Below are 15,618 nucleotides of genomic sequence, written 5' to 3'. Positions count from 1 at the left end.
GGGCTGGTCACGGTTCTTCCCTTCTCTCTCTGCTTCCTGGTTGCCATGAGGTGAGCAGTTTCTTCCACCAGACCCTTCCACTGTGCCTTCTTCCCTTAGAGCCAGCCAACTATGGACTAAAATACATTAGCCAAAATAAGCCAATGACAGACTAAAAACATGAGCTTCTCATCCTTTAAGTTGCATCTGGGATTTTTCTCCCAGTGATGAAGAAAATGACTAAGACATAGCACTGAAAACATGTTTTAAAAATATATTAAACAGCTTAAATACTGCATGGTATCTCTCACCTAAGTGAGGCAAAGTACAAACAAAGAAAATGATAAAGAATGTACAGAAAGGGACAAGGGGATGGATGTCTTGCAATAGGGAAGTGGTTCAAGGGAAAAAGGAGGAGGGCAAGGATAAATGAGAGGAATAAAGACATGCCATGTACAGGAACCCCAACTAAAGTAAACACTGTATGTCATAACATGAGCTATGACAAATAATAGCAAAAAATATGAAAAAGGGGATGGGAAACTGGAGGAGGAGGGGAGAAGGGGAGGAAAGGGGAAAGAAATTTAAAAAGAAATAAGATGTAATATGTACATGAAATCATCCCCTAATATGATTATAAACTGCATGAATTGCAAACATGTACTAATAAAATATATAATTATATATATTATACTAATATATAGTATAATATATAATAATATATATAATAATTATAATTATATATAATAAGTAATATATATATGACATTGGAAATTCAAAAGAAAATTGAGGTATGGGTCTTTGTCCTCAAATTCTTAATCTACTAAGCAAAAGGCATACATGTTAAAAAAAATTAAACAGAAGTTAACAAAATAAGAGTGCCTCCAAATGGAAAATGAGTATCATTAGGATCATCTTAGTTATGAGGATAACCAAGCAAGATACTGAGCTCTGGCTTAGGCTGCATACTATCAGTGCCCAGAAAAAAAGGAAATACTATTCTAGGCTTTATTAGTTAATTTTATACAAACAGACTACAGATTTTGAGGTAATAGAAGAGTCCAGTGATTGTATTTTCAATAATACTTTCTGAACATTATCCAAAAAGGGATTTATGCTATTCAAATACACTGAAATCTAATATTTAAATCCTTCCTATGATTGCTTTGTAAACACCTTTATCTAATCTCTTACAAGTCTACAAAATAAACACAAACATAAAACAGGCAGAGAACACTTAAGTAACTTGCCTGTGTTGACTACTTGATACATAAGACTGACTATAAATTGTAAAACCTGGATATTAAAAGATCAGTTTAGAAAAGAACAAGTAAGTTTTGAGATATATAATAGAGAATTTCTTAGATTCAAGTGAATTAATATTCCCTATGAGAATTTGAGAGTATTAGGTACATATTAGCTATCTATAAAAATATACCTTGCATCAAAAGTAATTATCTTATTGTAATTCTGTATCCTTTAAAAATACACATTTAATCAATTTGCAAAATCACCTAGTTGTGAAGAAAAAATAATTTCTTAAAACAATCGTGATATGTGCGCTATCTCGCTAGAAAATTATTTCTTACAAAACACCCTTTCTCTTTCTCTGGGATAACGGAGGGTTAAAAAAAAAAAGAAAAAGGAAAAAAAAACTTTCTTCAGAGGGGAGGATTTTGAGCCTGTTCTCACAGCTTCAAGGCTCATGTTGAATACTTTCCATAAATTCTCACATAATTTACAAAGTCTCCATAAATTCTCACCTATCTAGGTTCAGGGTCACAAATTTGGCACAAATAGCATGAATGCTATTTGAGGACTCTACCAAATCAGCAAGAGGCACACCAGCCCTTCAAGGAGCTGGACTCTGAATGAGCTCATTAACAGGTGTCTGGCTAGAGACAGCCTAATGTGCCTACAGAAACCAAGCTTGACAAACCCTTACCGAGGTGCACTCCTGGGGCTTACTCCCTCCTGAAATCCAGAAGGAAGCCAACTGACCACACAGCTAGGCTGGGAGCTGGAAATTAGCCCAGGCTGTAGACTCAGGGCACAAGAGGAAACAAGGAAGGGAATATAGGACCAGGACCACCCACCGATCCACTCTGGCTCTTCATACTATCCCCTCTGTGCTCTAAGTGAATTTATCTTGAATGTTTGAGTTTTCTTTGCAAAAACATAAAGATCATGAAATAAGAACCAAATACATAAAATATTTGCATCTAATAAGCAACGCCTTTATCTGAAGTCCAGGCTAACATTAAAGCAAAAAAAAGGTAAAAGCTCTTTTTTAATTTTGTTTTCTAACTGTATATATTTAAGGATGCAGTGTGATATTTTGATACACATATACATTGTGCGATAATCAAACTGGGATTTAGCATATACATCACCTCAAACATTCACCATTTCTTTGTGGTAAGAACATTGAAAATACTCTCCTCTACTTATTTTGAAGAGAAAACAAGAACTTGCACCCATCTGTTGATGAGAATGAAAAGGGTGAGGGAGTAGGGAAAGGGGAGGAGTGAAACAAAACTGCTTTACACTTTCTTTCAATTTAACTGCTCCTCCTCAAGGCAGTGGACTTCTTAGTGAAGTCTTTAAATTCTGTGTATTTGGGGGCAAGTATCCAAGCATTAAGAACTTCAATTAATCATTTTGCAGCAAAATGCGCAAGAGAAGGAAAAATATTATTTCAAAGTAAACATGCCTATGAATGGTAAAGCAGTACTACAAGCTGACACTTCAACCTACAGGAGGTTTTTGTTTTGGTTTTTTCTAAAAGTAGTAAGATAGCTAAAGAAAATTTTACAAGGACTTCACACCATCTTAAATTATTCAAAGCCCAAATTGAAATTAAAACAGCCTAACTGTGACACTGGATTGAAAAAGAATTAAACAAATATTTGCTTACTTTCGCAATAGGGTCTATTTTGTGTCTTAGGTCTGAAACCTTTCTAGGAATTAGGAAGCTGAGGATCAACAAATAAGTCCCTGCCTTCAGGCCATTTGTATTCAAATGCAGGGGGAAAACCCTATTCTCAAAGAAAATGCTCAATAATACCTGTTCCTTAAAACTGCTGACTGTCCAAGAGAGAAATGAAATCTAAACAAAAAGAAAACACTTTCTTAGTTACTGAAACTTATAAAATATAAAATGTTCACATTATTCCAAGTAAATATCTATATTATATTATGAATAAAGTTTAAGATAAAATCATAATTTCTTATCTGTTAATTATCACCGACAAAAAATTTCCTTTAATTGGAAGACAGTGATTCTTCAAAATCTTTAAGGAGTATATAAAAATGTCTCCCTATCCTCTCATAAAACCACACTATAGTGACAGTTAAACTCAGTATTATACCTATTCCACAAAACTAAGCAGGAGAGAAGATCACGCTAAGGAGAGCCAAATAGCTTCAATGAAAACCAGATAAACATTAAGTAACAAGTCTGGATTTTAGCATTCTCTGTTCTATGGATCTACAGCAAGGGAAACAAATAAGAACTTGAAGGTTCTAGAATTGCAGATTCAAGTCACCACCAAGTGTATTAAATTCTGTGGTAAGGCAAAAAAAACAGGAAGACTGAAAAAGTATAGGAAAATCCTGAAATTCTCTGCTCCTGCCCTGGACGGAGCAATTGCTCCTCTTACCTTTAACAAAGACAAATTTTAGTACCTGAATAAACTAAAAAGAGAAAATCACCAGCCTTAACAATACTGTGATGGTTAATTTTTTTTTCCGTACTGGGGATCGAACTTAGGACCTTGCACTTTCAAGGCAGACGCAGTGCTACTAAGATGAATCCCCGGCCCTGTGATGGTTAATCTAAACTGGATTGGATTAACTTGATAGGATTGAGAAATATCTGAGAAATCAGAAAAGCACACTTCTGGACATATCTGTAGGTGTTTCCAGAGATGAGTAGATCATGGAAACATGATCATGCAGACTATATCTGGTCCCCAGTCCCCTACTTTGGTGCACTCTTTCCTCTCATTTCTCTTCCTGGGTGACATGAGGCAAACATTTTTCCCCCTACCATACCCTTCTACCATAAGGCAAACCATTGACTGAAACCTCTGAAACTATGAGCCAGAATAGATCTCTTCTTTAACTGTCTATGTCAAGTACTTTGTCCCAGTAATGCAAAACTGACCAAACACAGATACCAACACAAATAAGGTTACCTTACAAAAACCAGAAGAGAAAGTGAAAAGTTGCATACTCAAAGTGAGCCCAGTGAGGGCAGGGACTTCCTCTCTGTATTATTCATTACTGCCACATCCTTGTTACCTACAATGGTGCCTAGCACACAGATGGTACTTAAATACATAGCAAAGGCTTAGGAAATGGGTTTTTTAAATGTTTCAGAAAGTAGAAAATCAAAGAGAAAACATACAGACATCAATCCAGGAAATTCAACATCTGTCCAACAGGAATACCTAGAAAGAATAAACAGGGTTGGGAGCAGGTGGTTATGGAAAATTAGGCAAGAAACTTCACAGAACTGAAGTTTTCAAGTTGGAAGTGACACTAAATATCTACCACAAAAAAATGTTAAAGTTCAAATACCAACAATAAAAGACAAGATTCCAAAATGTCCACATTATTTTAGGTAGAAGGATTATAAAGAATTTTAAATAAGAACAGTATTGGACTGACTCCAACAGCAATTCTGAAGCTAAAATACAATGAAACATTCCTTTCTAATTCTGTGGGAAACGACTTGTAACCTAAAATTGTTACCCCAAAGAATCAGGTATAAAGATAAAGGTACAGCTCTCTCGCCATTGTTCAAGGCAGCCCAGCAGCTCCTTCCCCAATAAAGCCCTGCCTCGGGTACTCCTGTTTCAGCTCCTTTTCTTTCATTCTGGTGCCGAAACCCAGGAAGGCAATGGACAGGATTTCCCCAGGATCCCCCACAGGTCGGGGTCGAATGGCCTCCTGGCTGCCCTTCCCCAACCCTACCGGAGGAGCATAACATCCCCCTATCCACACCGGTCCCTAATCTCTGGGTGAGTACTCAGATCAGCCTCTCTCTCTCTCTCAGAAAATCCTAGCAACTAGGTCAGATGGACTCCTCCGCCCCTAGCCAGGACTGCCACCCCTGGGGAACACCCCATCAGCCAGGCTCCTCTTGTTCTCTCTCTCCAGAGATCATAAAAGGGGATGAGGACGCTCCTCCCTTTTGTCCATTTCCTCAGGAGCTACCTGATACTCACCCTCTACACACAGCCCTCCCTCCACATGGGAGCTACACAAGCTAAACAACACCGCTGGGATATTTGCCAGCTAATCTCAAACTTCTCGGGCTCACAGGCAACATCAAGCCCCGGTGCCTTATTTTTTTACTGCCCCGATATAAATTAAACAATGACTACCACTGCCCAGAAAATGGAACGTTCAGCCCAAACATTTTATGGGACCTTTACAGCTTTTGTCAACACAATGCCAAATGGTCTGAAGTTCCCTACATGCAGGCTTTCTCCTACCTCCATACTCATCCCTCCCTCTGCCAATATTGCACCACCTCTCAGATTCTCCTTGCCCATGACCCCAAACCCTGCCCAGGGCCTGACATGCCTGCCTTCCACCCAGCAGATCACTCCTCTCTCCACCTCCACCCTACAACCCCACCTCCACCTCTTCCTCACGCCATTGGCTCCCTCCTAGCACTCTCCCTCCCCACAGCGATTTCACTCGCCACACCCAAAGCGGCCGAGTCCCCCTACTTCTCCACCACACACCAGCTCTCTCCCTGCTCCTCTAGCCCCTCCCAAACAGGAGAGTGAGTTAACACCCCTGCCTCCTCCGACGCAGCAGCGACCCTCTACCTCTGTGTTTCCTCTTACCCTCTACTGCCGTGTGACACAAAAGGCTGCAAAGATAGGGGAGACTTTTAAGGTGCCTACACCCACTGCTCTGGCTGCTCTCCCTGCCTCAGCTTCCCCTGAGGAGAGAGGGAAGCAAGACTACAAAAAGTGAAATCCTCTCCTGGCCCTGCCTATTTACATATCAACAACTTGTTTGTCAGGCTACATTACCAAGAAATTTCATCAGGCCCTATTGTTTTCTACATAAATATTGGGAAAAAAATATATAAGGTTTTAAAACAATTCAAAGAAAATGTAATGCTTAAGATCGGAGCTCAAAGACCAAATGCTAGGTTCCAGCTCAGTGACTGCTACAGACTGTTTGCTCCATATTAAAATCAGCTGTGATGTCCTACTGGGCAAGGGAAACTTACAAAAAATCAAAAAATCAGATTATAAATTTTGGCCAATTGACAAAGGTAACTTTCATCTCCAATTTAAACTGATGTTTAATTGGTGTTTGCTTTCCAGATGTTTAAATGATGTATTTAGAACATTTCTTTTACATTACAAATTCTTGAATTGTAATTATAGGATTAACTTGACCTTCTCTACTTTCTGCTTACAGACTTCTGACAATAACTATAACACAAGATTATGCTACTGTTATAAAGTGCTTTTATTCCTTCTGATTCAAATTACAAGAGATCTCTGTTAATTGACCTACAAAAGTTTTGACTAGTCTTAATTAAAAGAGATGTTATAATTCAATTGGCCAAATATATTTGAGTGCACTCTAGTTTCATAAATTGTCTTATATGTTTGTCTGTGTCTAATTGTTTGTGTTTGTCCAATTGTATTTTTGATAAATGTTACTAAAGGCATACCTTCCTTTTCTCCTAGGTTGCTAGTTGATCAAAATGATGTCAAAGATTAATTTTGATTGTAATGCATATTGCTGTCTACATTCTCTAACTCAAAAAGTATATATATATATATATATATATATATATATAATTGGTAATTGTTACATTCTGGTTTTTACAGGTTATATAAAAAGGAAATTGTCAAGATAACTACATAAAAACTTTTAGGTTTGGGGAGATGGCTGGATGATGGGACTCCCCTTGATGTATAAAGAAGGAGCTGCACAAAAAAGTTATTTCTGGTCTTTATTCACTAATGGTAGCTCCAATAATTTTCATAGCCTTATAGAGAGACACACCCCCAATTAACATTGCTTCAATACGTTACTGTAATATGTTTATATTGGTTACCTTCAAAACACAAAATTTTCAGTGGTAAAACCAAGGTGTTATTTTAAAAGATGCCGTTGGTACCAAGCTTTATTATAGGACATAAAGTTTGATATAATTGTAATAATTATTATTGCTACTTTTCTGGTGTACAAAATGCATTCATGCTTTCTGACTGTACAGGTTTTCTAATATATTGTTTATAGTAATAACTTTTTGATTTAGTTATTTGCCCTTCTCTTATGCTCCAGTTACTTATGATAACAGGTACATTTATAGGCCGATATATTTTCTTTAGATGGCAACCCATCAAAAGATACCAATTTGTGTAAGAGTTTTTTACGTGTTTTTGTGGGAGAGGGAGTGCATTTAACAATGGCTATTTTATACTAAGATACATATCTAAGTTTGTTACAAAGATAATGTCATCATGATTGTCATGCTAAAGTATTATTATTATTATGTGTGGCTCCTGATTCAAAGTTTTTTTCTGTTAATATTCTACAGGAAATCAACTACTAGAACCACCATGATTGATAAAAATAATAGTCCTCTAACTATATTTTAGATTCCAAAATGCTTGTTATCTAAGTAAAATTATACTAGTTAAGCTCACTTCTCCTACTGCACTACTAATGTCACCGATCTTCTCTTCTGAGTGTTCAACAACTAAAGTTTGGAGACCAAAACTAGAAAGGTAACTAGACTAAGAGGACTGCCAGTATTTTGGCCCTAGCCCAAGGTCAACAAAGAATCCAGGATATAAGGGAACCTTTTCTATGGGATCCTGCATCTTTGGTAAGTCACCCAACCTCCTGAGCAAGGAGACTGCTGGACACCAGAGGACAAATGTACTGTGTGCCAAAGGAGGGTCACAAAGAAGGAAAAATCTATGCTTTCACTGAAAGCAACATGGTCAAGCAAGGCCTCGACCCATCTCAATGGCGGACACTGACAGAGGAGCTGAGAGGCTCTATGCATCGTTCAAAAATGATGCCTGAAGAGACTTAACTGACCTTGATAGATAGCAAGATGTTCATACTGACTGACACAGCTATCACTTTAACTTGGCCTTAAACACCCAGAAGAAAAGAACCAAAAGAGTTACAAAATAATGCCATAATAATAAAGCTACATATAAAAAGGGGCTCCAGTAACTAACCCCTTCTGGCAGTTTCCAGCTCTACCAGTAGCTGACCATGGTATGGATCATTAGGAAAAACTATGGTAAAATCTGTAAGAGCTCAGCTAGAGTTTTAAATTTCTTACTGAGATTTGTTCTTCAAATTGTCTCATAGCTAAAACTAGAGAGACTTATGACAAAGTATCACACTTATAGATAACCTTTATCAATGAAAGAATCTAAGAGCCAACAAGTTACAAGCACTATTTCAGTATCTAAGTGTGACTTTCTCCCCAACCTGCCCTTCCATTCTAGTGTGCTCATGCTTAGATTTTTCATGCTCTAATTTCTTTAAAAATCTTGTTTATTCTTGCCGATAGGCTGCCAAATTCAAAGTGATCACACAGATAATATCAACAACAAATGTCCTAGACATTTTTTTTAACCAATATCCACCATCTTAACAAGTGTACCCTTCCTATACTCCCTTGGGAGCCAGAGTTCTGGCAGGAATAGACACAGGGGTTGCAGAAATTTCAACATCAACACACTTCTATTACTCCCCATCTCAGGAGCTACGTGAAGATATGGAAAAGGTGGCAGACTCCTTCGTCACCCTACAATCACAGATCAATTCACTGGCAGCCATGGTACTCCAAATTAGATAAGCTCTGTATACAATAACACCAAAAAGAGGGGGAACATGCCTCCTATTAGGAGAAGAGTGTTGTTACTTTGTAAACCAATGTGGCATTGTTGGAGACAAAGTAGAGGAGCTCAGGGAGTGCATAGAAAAACGAAGTCGAGACCTAGATGGACTACGATCTCTGCCAGGATACTTTGACCAATGGCTTCCATGGCTTCTTCCTTTTCTGGGACCCCTCACCATCCTCTGCATAATCCTGCTTTTCAGACCCTGTCTGTTTTGCTGTTTTCAAACTTTCTTACTGGAACGCATGTGGACCTTCCTGGTTGGTGAACTCATCATGGCTGGCTACCAGCCCCTCGCTACTGATGGTGGCTCCACCTAACGAGACCACACCTCCACTGTCTAAAGCCCCCACCCAACAACGCCAGCAGGAAACAGCTACAGAAAAAGAGACCCTCACCCCTATTCCATAATAACAAGAGTCTAGAATGATAAGAGTTATCTGCCAGCCAAAATGGGCCCAAGGGTCCTACATTCTAAAATGGCTCCCATTCCTAAGATGATTCCCACTTACGGAAATGAGCCACTTGAGGATCGGGGTGGTGTGAAACCTACCCCCTCTGGAAAAGCAAAACCTAACTTGTTGCTCCACCCTGCTACCCACATGATCCTCCCCTTCCAATCACCTGGAGTCCAGTTGCTAATGGATGTATTAAAAGGATGATATTAAAAGGTGAGGATGATATTAAAAGGTAAGGATGGTATTAACAGTGTGAAATCTTTGCAATCCAAAGTTGAAAGCCAACAATGTTTAGAATTGAGAATTTAACCCAATAACCATCTAAAAACAAAATTTAAAATGAGGTAAACAAAAAAACTGAAATGAACAGCTTTTGTTAAATGGATCTGGAAAATAAAGTATACAAGGGGAGATGGCACAGAATCTATTTTTATTATAATATTTTAAAGATTAAGTTTTAAGCCACAGACATTTTATATATGAATGTAAGTTCAATTTAAAAAAAATCATCATCTAATAAACAATACATTCTCATTATTTCTTATAAGATAATGCAATTAAGGGTTTTTGAAATAAAAAAAATTTAGTTTCACAGCAAAAGAGGGGTTAGACTTATACACAAATTTAATAAAAACTAATTTTGGTTTTGAAAAACAAGTTCTCTGCCTAAGAAATGAGAAATTTTTAAAAATTTAAAAAAATTATATAATACAGTATATGACAAAAGCTGCGGCATGTCAATTCATGACCTTACAGTTCTGTTTTAGATCTTGCCAAAAAAGAAAAATTTTATCTAAAATATCAAAAGCAACCATCAGTCAGAGCTAAAGCCCAGAGCTGCCAAACTGGTCAGCCTAACACTAACCCACCCTGTTCTGTTTTTGTAATACCTACCAGCAACCAGCTAAAAATAGTTTTTATATTTCATGGAAAGAAACACAAGACTATCTCATTTCATATGAAAAATCACATAAAATTGTAATCCATAAATAAAGTTTCATTGAAACACAGCCTTGTTCATTGTCCCCTCCCTTTCTGGTACTGAAGATTTCGCCCAGGGCCTTTGAACTGAGCTCCATCCCTAACCCTTTTTTTTTAAAGACAGAGTCTTACTATGTTGCCCAAGTTGAGCTTGAACTTTCCATCCTCCTTCCTAGCCTCCCAGAGTGCTGAGATTACAGGCATGTGGCTGCTTTCTTTCTGGTAATGGCTGAGTTGAACAATCTGACAACAGATAAAAACCTAAGATATTTACTGCCTACCCTGTAAAACCAAAGACATCTGTTATCTGGGCTCCTTTCAGAAAATATTTACTGACCACTGGACTAAACCATTACAATTCTGAATTTCATTTGAATTTTATTTCAAATGATTAATCCAAACTCATATTTTAAAATGTGAGTATAAAAGGGCATAAATCAAACACTGCTGGAATAAGCAGCCTTAGGGAAGTGGTCTACACAACCCTCAAAAGAGAAAAATCTCCAGAGACATTTAATGGTTTTCTGAGGGTCACTGGGGTGACCAGAATCAATGCTAGAGTCTCCCAACATATTCATTCCATTATTCAAACATCTGGCACCGAATTTCTAACCCTAGTATACTTTTGTTCCTATACTAACCTTCAAATTGCTATTATTAAATCAGTTATTTCATTTTAGTTAACATTTTTTAAAACATGTTCTTTTAGCTTGACTTTCCCAAATATTTAAAGCAGAGTTCTGTAGATATTTACTTACAATAGTGTCAATGTGGCAGTACAGAATACTGGCCAAGACAGGATCTCTGGTGTCAGGGTGACTCTGGCTCTAACTCTGTCCCCAGCATCACTTTGGCCTTGCAATCCTCTGAACATCTCTAACTCTTATAGTGAGCATATTACCTACTTCCAGTGAATGTAGTTACACTGAATAAGACGAAGGATATCGAGTACTGACTGTCACAGAATGAAGAGCCCAGGAAATATCCATACTTTCTCTTATGTTTAAATATTTCATAACCATTCAATATCCCTGAAAAGATTCAGAAGTAGCTTTCTCAAACTACACCGTGCATTAAGAATCAAATTAGCCATTGGAATAGGAAAAAACTTTATGAGCAAAACCTCAGCACCAAAGGAACTAGCACAGAGAATCAACAACTGGGATCTCATCCTATTAAAAAGCTTCTGCACAGCAAGAGAAACCACCCACAGAGTGAAGAGACAACCCATAATGTGGGAAAAAATTTTTACCAGCTGTTTCTCAGACAAAGGACTAATATCTAGAATACATAAAATACTTATAAAAATCAGACCCCCCAAATTTAAAGACCCAATTCAAAAACGGGTCTGAAATGAACAGACATTTCTCAGACAAAGAAGTAAAAGCAGCAAATAAACATATGAAAAAATGTTCAACATCACTGGTCATTTGAGAGATGAAGATGAAACCAACGCTGAGATTCCACCTCAGCACAGAAAGAATGGCTGCTATCAAGAAATCAACCAATAATAAATGCTGGCAGGGCTGTGGGGAGAAAGAAACCCTTCTCCATTGTTGGTGGGAGTGCAGACTGGTGCAATCACAGTGGAAATCAATATGGAGATACCTCAAAAAACTAGAATTAGAGGTCCCATTTGACCCAGCTATTCCCCTGTTGGGTATCTCCCAAAAGAATTTAAAGAATCATACCACAGTGATATATCTGCACCCATGTTCATAGCGGCACAGTTCGTAATATCTAAATCTTGGAAATAGCCCAACTGGTCATCAACTGGAGACTGGATTAAGAAAATATGGTTTTTTAATAAAATGGAGTACTACTGAGCCATAATGAGAAACTAGTTATTTATACTAAGTGGATGCACACTGACGTCATACTCTTAAGTGAAATAAATAGAACACATATGTGTAAATACCAAATAGTTTCTCTGGTGTGAGAAACTGAAAGTTTAAACAAGGATCAAAATATATAATAGATAATGTGAAACAGGAAGAAAAGGTTTAAAAAGGAAGGGGAAGTGGGAAGGGTAGGGGAAAAAGAAAGAAGGGAAAAGAAAAAATATGAGAAAATGAAAAAGGGAAAACAAAGTCTCTGTAAATAGGGAGGGGTGGAGGGGTTGATAGGAGGGCAGGGGAATGGGGAAAAAATAAGAACCAAGATAGATCATGTAAAGGTTCAAATTCCCAGTGATGAATGCCATCATATTGTATACCTAAAATGTACCCATAAACTTAATGAAAAATAAATAAATAAATTCCATTAGGCTCCCAAAGCAAGTAGTAGTCAAAAAAAAAAAAGAATCAAATTAGCAACTTGTCAGTACAGCCTCCCTTGGTCCTACTCTCAGATACTTTGATTCTTTAATCTGGAGGGGGCAGGAATCTGTACTTTTAAGTTCATGTACAATTTGCATATAGACACTGGTCCTAGATACTGAAACATACCAAGGGGTTAAGAGACAAGCCAAAAGCCTAAGTAATCACAGTTGTGATGTGATTACTTACTGTACCAGCACAGTAAGGTGGTGAGTACTACTCATTCCTTTCATTGCTCTTCCATTTACTACTGTCTTTTTTTCTTTTCTACTTAAACTTCTATTAGGCTCCATAAGTTAACTAATATAACATATAATACGATGATTATTTCCGAATTTATGAAGGTCAGGACTTCTAGTTATATGCCCAACAAAACACTGAAGGAGTTCAATAAAGCCAATACTCAGATTACTAACTTTAGAATATTGAATATTGAGCCGTTTTATTTAATGAAATATTTGCAAAAAAAAAAAATAGATGTGTTCCTATGTTACAGTACAAGCTAAAACTCTGCATAAAAACAAGCACAAAACTAAACAGCTTACACTGAGAGACTGTGATGTGTGGTACATGTGAAAGGAACTGCATGAGACACCTGCATCTCAGGTAAGGTTTTCCCACCCAAAGTGTCTATTCCAAAACCAGCAACAAAAGCAGAGCTGAGAGTGGCAAGAGGAGGAGAATGCAGATGCGCACGGTCACGATACCTTGCTCCAGTCTAAAGCACAGGGAGCGCCTGGCTGCTTCCATCTCAGGAGTCGGGTTATCTAGGACGTGTCTACACCACTGCAAAGGACTCAGGGATTTCTCTGATGAGGTGAATGTCTTTGAAGAGCCAACGTATAACCTTAAAAAAAGAAATCTACATTATAGGTATGATATAAGTATACAGAGAGAGCCACTCTTCCAGGAAAAACAACATGTATTTAACAGTTTCTATAGAAACAGAACTCAAGTTTGAATACTTCAAAGTACCACAAGTCATTTTTAACAGCCAAATATCCCCAAATAGAATATAATACTTCTCTCTAAGCTTAGTGAGAACTACTTTAAAAAATCTAAAAATTTCCCCCTTAACTGTGTTTCAGAGTCAGAATGGGCATCATGAAGACCTCATGGCTTTCCTTTACATGTCTAGAAATGGAACATCTTTATCTTTGCCGCGACAGAATCTTTTGTGAACTTGGGCTAATAAATGGGCACAACACATAGGCAACAAGGCAAACAGGTCTTTTTTTTTTTCTTTTGGTACCGGGGGTTCAAACTCAGGACCTTGCGCTTATTAGGCAGGCGGCGGCACCACTGAGCTAGATCCCCAGCCCGAGGTGTCTTTTTTAAAAATAAGCCAAAACACAAGTCATTAATTCTCTGAACCCTTAAGTAACATTTTTATCATCACTTCCACCGTCTATACCAATTGTAATGGGAAACATTTTAAAAAACCACCCAGAGGAACTATAAATTACAAGCAGGTTCTCTCTCACCGATGTACTGTACTATGCAAAGGTAATCTTAAAAATATCTTCAGTGATAGGGTTAAATAAAAAAGTGCGAGGTACAGCCAGCAGTTAGCCAAAAAGAGGAGGAAAAATCACGTCCTCACAATTCCTCTCTCTAGTATTCAACCTTGCCATACTTAAGCTTATTCTAATCACAAATCTCATTAAATGCTCCTTCAAAATCACTGTAATTAGAATGAGCGCATATTCTTGAAATAACACACTTCATTATTTACACTTTTACTATTCTAGACAGGATATCTACCTTTAGAGTAATTTACTAATTACTCAAGATAGCTGGGAATCTATTATTTTTGGGGAACTTTTTCTTAACGATTAGGGGTGGGCAAACTTATCTGTCACAACTATCCTTCAGTTCCAAAGCACCATAGCAATCTGTAAATTTATAAATAAGTATAGCTGTTCTCCTATACACTTTACTTATAGACAGTGAAGGTTAAATCCCCCCTCATTTTCGTATTAAATTATTTCACCATATCAAATTGCAAAAACCGATCTTCCTCGCCATACAAAGCATGCAACAGACATGATTTTGTCTTGAGGACAGTTTGTTGACTCTGTGGAAGATTCTAAAATATATCTCTATTAATGAATTTAATATTAACTGCAAGATATCATTCTTTCCTTAGTCCTATCTCCATCAGAAGTATATTAACTATAAATGCATATTCCTGGGCCCTACCTCAGCCCTGCTATGACACAGGTGGTCATAACCCTTGCACCTTTCCTTACTAACACACTCCTGATCTGTCTTTAATGGGTACCTCTTCTTAGTCCATGTTAGGGTTGGTCTAGGCTAGTTGTTCTCAAGCCTTGATACTTCAAACACAAATTGCTAGACCAGGCCCTACTCCCAGGTTTTTGTTTTAGTAGGTTTGTAATAGGGTCAGAGAATAGAAATTTCTAACAAGTTCTCAGATGATGTTGATATTACTGGTTCTGTAGGCCACATCTTGAGATGCCTCGGGCTATGTCAATCAGAGTAATTCCATTTTGTCCTGCTGCCCACTTACTGGTTCAGGGCCCTGGATACAACCTCAGGCAATAAAAACTGAGAGGAAAACATCTGATGGGCTTGTGGGCAAATTTTTCTTCATGTTTAAAGGTGTCACAAAAGGTCCAATTATATGCTGCTTATAAAAAAATGCACTGCAAATATAGTTGCTTATGTAGGTTAAAAGTTAAAAGACTGTAAAATAAAAACAAAAAACCTATCTACAAAGAAAAGCCCAAAGGTTCACTGTTGAATTTTACCATTTAAAATATCAATACTTCATAAACTCTTCCAAAAAAGGGGTGGGGGGGATACATACTTACACATTCTGAGGCCAGTGTTACCCTGATACTATAATCAGATGCAGGTCAAGTATTACAAGGAGAAAAAATAGAAAGAAAAAAAAATACTGGAGACCAATATCACTCATGAACAGATACAAAAAGTCCAGAT

The 15,618-nt window shown here is 37.5% G+C and overlaps 1 protein-coding gene across 2 annotated transcripts in view; it reads right to left on the bottom strand.

Annotated features, from left to right (window-relative positions):
- The window catches only part of Slain1 (SLAIN family member 1), a 65,674-nt gene that overhangs the window by 38,763 nt on the left and 11,293 nt on the right, over window positions 1-15,618 (bottom strand). For both annotated transcript variants that reach the window (XM_004845225.4, XM_004845223.4), the window contains exon 2: window positions 13,359-13,498. In XM_004845225.4, coding sequence (XP_004845282.2) covers window positions 13,359-13,498 — 140 coding nt within the window. The remainder of the gene's footprint in view (window positions 1-13,358; window positions 13,499-15,618) is intronic.

The sequence above is a fragment of the Heterocephalus glaber genome, unplaced genomic scaffold, assembly GCF_053883595.1.
Source record: "Heterocephalus glaber isolate CG9 unplaced genomic scaffold, H.glaber_assembly_v1.0 deba00001577, whole genome shotgun sequence".
Taxonomy (NCBI): Eukaryota; Metazoa; Chordata; class Mammalia; order Rodentia; family Bathyergidae; genus Heterocephalus; species Heterocephalus glaber.
This window is presented reverse-complemented; position numbering and strand designations above follow the sequence as displayed.